Below are 10,634 nucleotides of genomic sequence, written 5' to 3'. Positions count from 1 at the left end.
CTGTACAGTAATCCATTTACAGCAATCCACATATTATCTGAAGTCTTTCTAAATTATAAAAGCGCATCATTGGAACCTTTTGTGAATTATTGTAACAAAATAGACAAAGCTCCTGGTCCAACAGGTGCATTAGAGGTATAGTTAGCATTACGCTACATAACACAATTTAAAAGATTAAAATTACACTTTCACTCAAAATGTCTCTTAGAGCAGGGGTTTTCAAACTGGGGTCCGGGGACCCCCAGGGGTCCTCCAGATGGTTCTAAGGGGTCCCCAGAAAAGTTCAGAGAATAAAAAGACAAAGCAAAAATGGTTAAAGTCTACCACACATTCTAACTTTTTAATTTCTAAATGTTTCTCTCCTTTCTTGCCGTATACATACTTTCCAGAATTATATATGTTTGCTTTGTATCTTTAGTGAGTTTTTCTCACTATAGTCCCCTTTATCTTGCTCACTGGGTTGTAAAGCAGTATCCTTAACGCAGTACGTATGCTGCTTACATAAATGTATTGTGAAAGTTGCTTATATAAATCATTTTTAATTGAAAATGTTCTTCATTCTAACAGTTTGAATGTTTTTCATACATAAAAATATATAGATTTGGAAGGGGGTCCCTCATAAAACATTCATCGTATTTGGGGGTCCTTGACAGTTTGAAAACCCCTGACTTAGAGCACCATCGAGTGTTTGTATTAGCTTCCTGTGGCGATATAATGGGGATGTTAAAAACATGTTATATTTAGCATTTTAAATGGAGCTAATCGCTACACTTGCTAGCAGTTATAATGTAAACATCCATTATTGATATAAAATAGCCAAAATCACAAAAAATCACACAAAAACCTTATGCCATAGTTGATCGAGCAGGTAAGATGATTGACAGCAGTAGAGAACCAATGACTGCGTGATGACTCATATCTGACACAAATCATGAAGAGGAGACACAGAGAAAGCTGTGTTCATGTTTCAGCTGAATGGAGATTGGATAATTCAGTGAGAAATTAATAGAAATGGTATTCTGTATGGCGAAATATTTTGCAAACGTGATAAATCAATAATTCTCCTAATATGTGCACTTTTGAACTAAGAGCTGAACTGAAATGTGTTATTTGCGAGCTGTGCGGACACAGCGTAACTGCAGCACATGAGAGATAATTAATTTGAGTGTGATTATTCAATTCAAAATATAGTTCATTTCAGATCGGTTATTTTACACTTAAGTAAAATTCGTAAAATTCCCAATAAAATTATTAAATCCCAGGAAAATGTTATCATAAACAGTGGTCAAATATCGAAGCGGGAGCCTTTAATCTGCCTAATGATACTGAGTTTGTCCAGATGAAGTTAGAGTGTGATGTTTTAATGAGCAGTGAATGTTGAACGACAGTAATCTGGGGCCGTCTGAGATCTTTGACTGCAAAGGGGTTAAATAAAGGGACACCACAACTGTATTTAGTATTTTATTAAGAAAGGTATTTAATCAAATAATAAAGAAACATACTTACTGTCAAAAATGTTAAGTATATAATGATTGAGTAGAGAGAGAAGAAAAGCTGCATTAGAAAGAGCATAGATCAGAAAGTAATGCAAGAAGAATGTTATATTGCGGATGAGCAGAAGACGGCAGCAAAGGAGAAGAATGCAGAGAAAAACGGCAAAGAGGAGAAGGTCTTTATATAGACAAGTTTTGAGGGGGTTTCCACAGTTGATGACGTCTCAAGAATGTGTGGAATGTAGAAGCTGTCTATAAAAGACTGAAATGCAATGAGAGCTTCAGACGCTGATTCCGTGGAACGGCCTCTCCGATGTTAGATGCCTTGATGTCTTTATTGAACAACACTTGTAAACAGTTTATTTTTGTATGCACTTTTACGTTTTAAAGCCTCTGATTTCTAGTCTTGAGCAGCTCAAACCACGGAGAAGTCTTCTGTGACATACAGTATATATTGTATGTATGAGGATTTTGAATGCTTTGAAGTTAGGGCAGATTTGACTTGCTTTACCTTAACTGATAATAAGTAAAATAAGGTAGAAGGTGTTAAGAAAGTTTGCACCATAAAACAACACACGTTATTTCAGTGACGGAAGTTCAGCTTTATTATTAATATAATGAAGAGACTCTATATCACTGTTATCATACAGCTCAAAGCATTATGAGTAGAATCTCTCTACAATTTATTCTGATTCACCAACACAGTCTCAATGATGATTTAGACCAAACCCCAAACCCAGGATAGAGCGGTTTAGTGAATGTGGTCTGGACTGTGTGGATGAGGCTCATTGAGTCTCCAGAGATGCTGTAGAAGGACAGAGTTCCTGCATCGCGATCCACATACACTCCTACTCTATAGATATCCACAGACACTCCTTCACCATGGATAACCACACTCTCTCCTACTCTAATGTGACTCTCATACGTTGTTAGTCTACTGAATTTACTGGCGATGGGCTTCGCAGGGAGAACAGTCTCTATGTTATTGTGCCAGAATGAGTAACTGGAGGAAGAGCCGGACAAACTCCAGGACTGATCATTATGTCCATACACACACTCATTACCCTGTCCCTTCCTGCTGATACTCTTATATGACAGTGATATATACACACCATCATCCGTTCCGCTCCACTCAACCTCCCAGTAAGAGCGTCCACTCACACTCTCTCTACACAACACCTGCCAATGATGATTAAATCTGTCTGGATGATCAGGATATGGCTCAGCCGTTGAATAGGCAGTAATAACTCTGTTCCACTCAGACAGAAAGAGGTATGGATTCACTGTGTTCGTATCCACCGTCAACTGTTGGGAATCTGATGGATAAACAAATCAGAATCAGGAATTATGAATTTAAAAAGTTTAAAGGTGCTATAGAATGCATTGATACAATATTTTAAATTGTTCTCTGATATCAACATAGAAGGTATGGGGCTTAGGTAAGGTCAAAATACTCCAGATACGGTTTTACATGTCCATTTACAACCCAAGGATTTATCCCTAGAATGAAATGGGCTGTTATTACCTTATTTGGAAGGGTCATGAATAATAATGTTGAGCTCTGCTCTGCTCTGATTGGCTGTTTCACAGCAAGGCTCATTTCAGTAGCTCACAGTTATTCAGCAAACACAATCGCTAATAGTGGAGAGATCCATGCTTGAATTCATTACAGTTCATCTCTGAGAAGATTTTATGTCAGATTTTGTCGCACAAGCGGCTTGTGAGTCATGACAGAACACAGAACATCTCAAATGGAGAATTGCAGCTTACTTGTTTATTGGTGTTTTCAGATCATCTGTGCATGGTTGCCAGATTGCAAATTGTAATCAAAACACCGGATATAATGTGTTCCTTTAACAGAAAAGCTCTGATTGGGGGATTCGTCAACGATATTGTATGTTTTTTTTATAGTCAGAGTTATCGTTTAAGTACGTTTGTGTAATCTTGTCTTGTCTTAGTCATGGAAAAAAAGGTTGAACAGTTTTTGTTTAATTCGAAAATGAACACTAGTCAGAGCAAACTAACAACTTTGAATTCAATTGGTGCGGTATCCTTTTATAGATAAACATCAACCATGCCTGTTGACAGTTCTGTTCTGTGGGAATTGTATGAAAAGTGCTCATCCCCTGCACAGCCGGGAACATAACATTTATATTCACGATCTGCCATTTCCGCTATTGTCCTTGCTTGCTTCTTCACAATACCTGCAGAACTTCTGATGATTCGGCTGTGCAGGTCCACGTTAACCTCTTAACTTGCGCCCCTATTTTTGAGAATTTTCTGAAAACGACATATTCAAATAAAAATATCTGCAGCTCTTAAACCCTACGGGGGCAAAAAAGTGGCCCCGGACTTTCTGGCACAAAGCGGCCCATAAACACCGGTCCGCAACACGTCAAGTCAAGTCACCTTCATTAGGGATACAACGGTTGACCAGCCAAAAACCGGAACTGGTTTTATTTTTATTTTTCTGCCGATTTATCCGGAAGTGTGCCTGCGTGCACATACGCCTATATTGCAATCATTCGCGAACATGTCACTTGTGTGTTACAAACGGAAACTGGAGAACTGAGGGAAGGAGATACGCTGAAGGGAATGAAGAGCCGCTTTCCTGCGCGAGCTGAAGTTGCGCGAGCTGACTCTCCGCCCTGCACAAGCGCAGACAGTGAGCGTTTGTTCAGCTCAGCTTCTCACGTGTTGGATCGGATGAGAACGAAACAGACTAACTTGTGACAAAGCCGAAATACTTATTTTTGTAGCCTAAAGAAGAACATGCATGCACTTTTGAAATGAAATACTATCAGTTCTGTAGCCTATATAGGATGATAATTTTAATTTGGTAACACTTTAGAATAATGGTCATTAGTTAACATTAGTCAACTACATCAGTTAACATTAACTAATAATGAACTGCACTTATAAAGCGTTTATTAATCTTTGTTAATGTTAATTTCAACATTTACTAATGCATTATTAAAATCTTGTTAACATTAGTTAATGCTCTGTGATGTTTATATTAACTAACGTTAACAAAGATGAACAAATACAGTAACTAATTTACTGCTCATGGTTAGTTCATGTTAGTTAATACATTAACTAATGTTAACTAATGACCATTATTCTAAAGTGTTACCTTTTATTTTACCTTAAAATGACATTGACTTAATTTGATTTAAAAAGCACCTGCTGTAGCATCTTATTTATTTATTTTTTCGTTGCACTAAACATTTTTTGATTTAACATTTTGGAACAATTATATACTTTGGTTTTATTTAATTTCACAGGTAAAGACTTTTTTTCTTTACACTGAATTTAAAAACAAATGCTGATTTAAGTAACATCTTTGTTTGGATTGCAGAATATTCAGTTGTTGCCTTTAATTTCACCTTTCAGCCTTTTCATTTCCAATCCAATTTCCCGTTCATTTCAGATTGCGGACTTGTTTTCATTAGCCAAAAGCCAATTTAGCCTGTTAAATACCAAATAAACATCTTGTTCATGTATACTTTCATTCTTTTATTGTGTAAAAATTTTTTTTTTTTAAAATCGGAAATCGGAATCGGAATCGGCCAGTTTTCTTGAAAAAAAATCGGTATCGGAATCGGCCATGTAAAATCATGATCGGTGCATCACTAACCTTCATTTATACAGCTTCAAAGCAGCTTTACAGTGATGATAGGAAATTAATTTTGCTTTTGAAGAAAAGTTTTTCATCTCACCATAAACTCACCAGCTCATTATGCAATGAGCAATTTTAAACACCACTTACTAACAAACAAACATAGATGCTATTTATACAGAGATATAAATGCTATATTTGATTGAAGTGCTTATCATTAACATTAATGAATGACAGGCATACTTCTTTAGGTTATAATTGCTCATTCCTGGTGCACTTGGCAATTCATAATTTAGATTTTAATTTTTTTTAACACATTTTGAAATCTTTTCCATACAGTGAAGTTTAATATCACTAACGTTCAATACCTACGATAAAATCCGTCCATATAAAGCAATGCTATGGTCTAAGACTTAGTATGTAGTGCAGAATGTGGACTATTTTATGGTGCCTTTCTAGTGGTTATATGTCCTTTGAGGAGCTTGACATGTGTCATTTTATGGAATAAAGCTCCAATTGTTTAAAAATTCAAGTTTAAAAATTATATTGATCCTGAAATTTTTTTTTTTTTTTATTGAGCAGATTGATAAATGACAGTAAGTGCATGACAAATATGTGAAAGATCACATCCTGCTTTTTTTTTTTTTTACCCCAGAAATAAATAAATAAAAATTGCACAAATAGCTAGAACAACAACCCGACCCTAAACATCCCAAATTATCCCACAAAAACCAAGGAAACAAAAACAAACAAACAAACAAACAAAACCAAACAACAACAACAACAACAAAAAGGGAGAAGAGGGATGGGGGGAGTTAAATCTCTGTTAAAGGTACAGTCTCAACAAAGGAAAGAACAGGGTTCCACATTTCATATAATGCATTAACAGAGTCTCTGATTGAGTGTTTAATTTTTTCCAGGTGTAAAAAGGACATTAAGTCTTTTAACCAAGAGGAGTTAGAGGGGGGGCATGATGATTTCCAATGTAACAGTATTCGTCTTTTGGCGACCAATGAAGCAAAAGCAATAATATCAGCATGTCTTTTGCTATACAAGCCATCAACAGAGGGTACTCCAAAAATTGCAAGTATTGGGCAGGGTTTCACAGAAACATTAAGAGCCTTTGACAATGTAGAAAAAAAGGAAGACCAGAATGAATACAGTTTAGGGCAGGTGAAAAATGTATGAGTATGGTCTGCTGGGGAAAGCGAACATCTATTGCACCTATCATCTTCCGTTAGAGAGAGTTTCTTCAATTTTGCTTTGGTGAAATGAATTCTGTGGACAACTTTGAACTGAACAAGATTTAAACGAGCACATATACAGACAGAGTTAATTTTAGCTAAGGCGCTATTCCACCGTTCCTCATCCAGTTCCAGTCCTAGCTCTCTCTCCCAGGTTCCCTTGAGTGCAAAAAGAGGAAGGAGCTGAGAAGAACGCTACAGGCCATAAAGTGAGGCTATGTGACTATGTGATTTTGGAAGAGACATTATGTCATCGATTAAAGTTTTCTTTGGCTGGTGAGGGAAGGTGGCAAAGTGTGCTTTAGCAAAGTCTCGTAATTGAAAATAACGGAATAAATTAGATTTAGAAATTTTAAATCTACTCATCAGGTCATTAAATGACACAAATGTGTTATCAGAAAACAGATCCTGAAACAATATTAGGCCCTTCTCCCTGAGCTGTGCATATGTTGAATCCAAAGTAGAGGGCACGAAAAGATGATTACCAACAATAGGCATTAAGGTGGACAATGTGTTTAATCTAAAATGATGACGGAACTGTTTCCAGATTTTGAGTGAAGAAAGCACGATCGGGTTAGTGGTAAATTTAGAAGGACGCCGTAAATTGGGATCAAAAACGAATGCAGGTAATGAGGAAGATATACAAGAATTAGCTTCTATCATACACCAATTAATATCCGGGGAGTTACACCATGCATATATTTTCTGGATATTAGCTGCCCAATAATAAAAAATAAAGTTTGGGAGCGCAAGACCCCCATCTTGTTTGGGTCTTTGAAGGATTGACTTGTACACATGTGGAGGCTTTCCAGCCCAAATGTATGAAGATATAGTGGCATCAAATGATTTAAAAAAAGATTTGGGGAGAAAAATGGGAAAAGTCTGAAATAAAAAAAGTATTCGTGGTAGGATGTTCATTTTGATTGATTCAATCCTTCCTACTAATGATAGTGGAAGACTGCTCCATCGCTGAAGATCAACTTTAATGCTGTTCATTAATTTAGTAAAATTGTCTTTATGTAAACACTTGAATGTGTTTGAAATATGAACCCCTAAATGCCGGAATCCTGAAAACGATGTGCGAAAAGGGAGCATAGTTGCAGGAATTATTTTTGCCAATTCATTCATGGGAAAACACTCACTTTTAGTCAAGTTTATCTTGTATCCTGAAATAAAGACAAACTCATTCAACAGATGCATTATTTTATCGATGCAGTTGAGAGGGTCTGATACGAATAATAAGAGATCATCTGCATATAATGAGACACGATGCTCCCTTTCTCCTCTACAAACACCCGCAAATACTGAAGACGATTTTAATGCTATAGAGAGAGGCTCTATAGCCAGAGCAAAAAGGAGAGGTGAAAGTGGGCAACCCTGACCTGTGCCACGAGAAAGAGGGAAATAAGGGGACGTTTCACAGTTTGTTTTCACACAAGCTGAGGGAGAAGAATAAAGTAAACGAATCCATGAAATTAATTTCGATCCAAAACCAAATTTTTGTAAAACCATAAATAAATAATCCCACTCCACCTGGTCAAAAGCCTTCTCTGCGTCTAGCGAGATAACCATTTCAGGCCTTGATGACTTGGATGGAGTAAAGATTACATTTAGGAGTCTACGTATATTAGATGATAACTGACGACCCAGTATGAATCTAGTTTGATCATCCGATATGATGGAGGGGAGATGAGCCTCTAAACGTTTGGCCAATACTTTAGCTAACACTTTAATGTCATGATTAATTAGGCTAACGGGTCTGTAGCTGCCACACAGTTTAGCATCTTTGTCTTTCTTTAATATTAAGGAAATCAAAGCTTGATTTAAGGAAGGTGACAAGAAGCCCTGATCCGCGGAGTGATTGTATAATTCTAGCAATAGGGGGGATAACTGGATGGAGAACTTTTTAAAAAATTCAGCTTTGTTGTTCTTCATGCTCCCAATGCAAGAGGCTATCTCCTCCAAGCAAAGAGGCTCATCTAGTCTACTGGCTGTGTCAGAGCTTATTTTAGGTATTTCCAGAGGAGAAAGGAAAGACTGAATAGTATCAATGTCTAAGCAGGCTTCTGATTTGTAGAGATTAGAATAAAACAAAGTGAACTCTGTGTTTATTTTGACCGGGTCAGTAATAAGGTTATTTAAGGAGTCATACACTTGTGAGATTAACTGGGAAGCTTTTTGATGTCTGAGCTGAGAAGCTAAAAGACGGCTAGCTCTGTCTCCATGCTCATAGTAGGTTGCTCTTGTTCGTTTTAGCAGAAATTCTGCCTTATTGGTTGTCAACAGATCAAACTCGGTTTGTAGTTTTAGACGCTGTGTCTCCAAAACAGGGTTTGGTGAACTGGCATTTAGCCTGTCTAGCTCTAAAATTTTGTCAATGAGTCTCTGCTGATTTAATTTTCTGGCTTTAATCCAGTATGCGTTAAAAGAGATAATCCTTCCACGTATAAAAGCTTTAAATGTTTCCCATAGAAGTGATGGCGAAACCGATTCTGATTTGTTGGTCTCCAAAAAGAAATCTATGTTCCTAGAGATATAATCACAAAATTCTTTATCAGCCAGCAACCCGATATTGAGTTTCCAGCCTCTAGCGTGGCTGCCTGAATTTTGGGGAAAAGAAAGGTCTAAAATGTGTGGGGCATGGTCTGAAATAATTATAGCTGAATATTCTGTGGATTTTACAAGAGGTAGAAGAGATTTATCTATAAAAATAAACATGGTGGACATTTGAAAAGAAAGAAAACTCTTTTGCAGTTGAATTGAGGAAACGCCAGGGGTCAACACACCCCAGCTGATCTATTAAAGAAGAAAAAGACCTAGACATCGACGTAGGGGCAGATGATTTGGGCTGTGAGCGGTCTAAATTTGGGTTGATTGTGCAATTAAGATCCCCACCTAAAATAAGGCAGTGAGTGTCTAGATTTGGAATGTGGGAAAAGAGCGCAGTCATAAAAGCAGGATTATCAAAATTAGGTGCGTAAACGCTCACTAATATGACAGGTGTTTGGTACAGAATTCCAGATACTATTACATACCGGCCATCAGGATCGGAGAATACATTGTGTGGGACAAATTTTATTCGTTTGTGTATTACAATAGCAGTGCCTCTAGATTAGCTAGATTTGAATGAAAAACTTGACCAATCCATGGCTTGCGCAGTCTAACCTGATCACTAATCTTGAGATGAGTTTCCTGTAAAAAACAATATCTGTAGACAAGCTTTTTAAGTGCGAGAACACTCTTGATCTTTTAATTTGACCACCTAGGCCCCTCACATTCCAAGTAACAAATTTGACATTGTGGCCAGCCAGCCCTTCTATAATCACTTTAGGACTAGTCATTTATGTTGTTTTAAAGATAAAATAAAATAAAAGGACTGAGCCACATGAATCGTGAAGGTATGCAAGGGAAGGAGAGAAAGTGACCAAAACCCCCCCAAAAAAACAAGGAAGGGAGAGGAGAGAAGAATTTTTTTTTTATAATAATAATAATAATAAAAAACCTATACTTACAACTCTGAACATCACTTCACACAACCGATTAACTATGTTACACTGTCACTCCTAGACCTTAAATATACATCCAAAATAACTATTGGAACTTAGAGTTATGTACCAAGAAGCAATAATAATAATAATAAGAAGAAGAAGAAGAAGAAGAGATAAGCAAACGTAAAACACTACGGAAAGAAAAGATACAATTAAAATTGGCAAGTTATACTTAAGACCCGCCACAAGGCGGCACTGCCAACAGGGGACCAGGTGGCACGGCAATTTAGAATGATTACCCAAATAGCTTCCTTAACATGCAACCCCTAAACAATATAACTTGGGGGAGTAAATTCCCCATAAGAGTCATGCAGAGGTACTCATAGTATAGCAGATTATTCTGCCTTAACTCTCAGTTACAAGTAAAACGAGAGCTTAATACTAACTTTTTTCATTTACAACTATTTATACCTGTTGAATTCGCAAACTCGTTTCGGAGATGTGTATTGTTCCACACACAGTATAGGTCCGCGACTCAATTAGGAAAGTTCTGTTGATAAAACAGCTCCGCTGCCTCTGGGGACTCGAAGATCCGCTCCACACCATTACAACTCACTCTGAGACGAGCAGGGTACAACATCCCAAAACGAACTCCCTGCTTGTAAAGCAGGCTCTTGATCTTGTTAAAAGCCGCTCGTTTTCTCGCCACCTCTGTGCTGAAGTCCTCGTACATCTTGATTTTGTGACCCTTGTAGGAAATGTCCTTGTGGGATTTAGCCCAGCTCATGAC

General features: G+C 37.3%; 1 protein-coding gene across 2 annotated transcripts in view; it reads right to left on the bottom strand.

Annotated features, from left to right (window-relative positions):
* Positions 1 to 2,073: 2,073 nt before the first annotated feature.
* LOC307117784 (neoverrucotoxin subunit alpha-like) overlaps positions 2,074 to 10,634 on the bottom strand; it is a 43,672-nt gene continuing 35,111 nt past the window's right edge. The window contains exon 6 of one of the 2 annotated variants that reach the window (XM_079802873.1): positions 2,074 to 2,809. In XM_079802873.1, the coding sequence (XP_079658999.1) occupies positions 2,187 to 2,809 (623 nt within the window). In that variant the 3' untranslated portion in view covers positions 2,074 to 2,186. The remainder of the gene's footprint in view (positions 2,810 to 10,634) is intronic. The other variant, XM_079802874.1, reaches the window with a different exon arrangement.

Source organism: Gobio gobio (genome assembly GCF_949357685.1).
Source record: "Gobio gobio genome assembly, chromosome: 21".
NCBI classification, from domain to species: Eukaryota; Metazoa; Chordata; class Actinopteri; order Cypriniformes; family Gobionidae; genus Gobio; species Gobio gobio.
The sequence above is the reverse complement of the archived record's forward strand: the minus strand, read 5'-3'. Positions and strand labels throughout refer to the sequence as shown.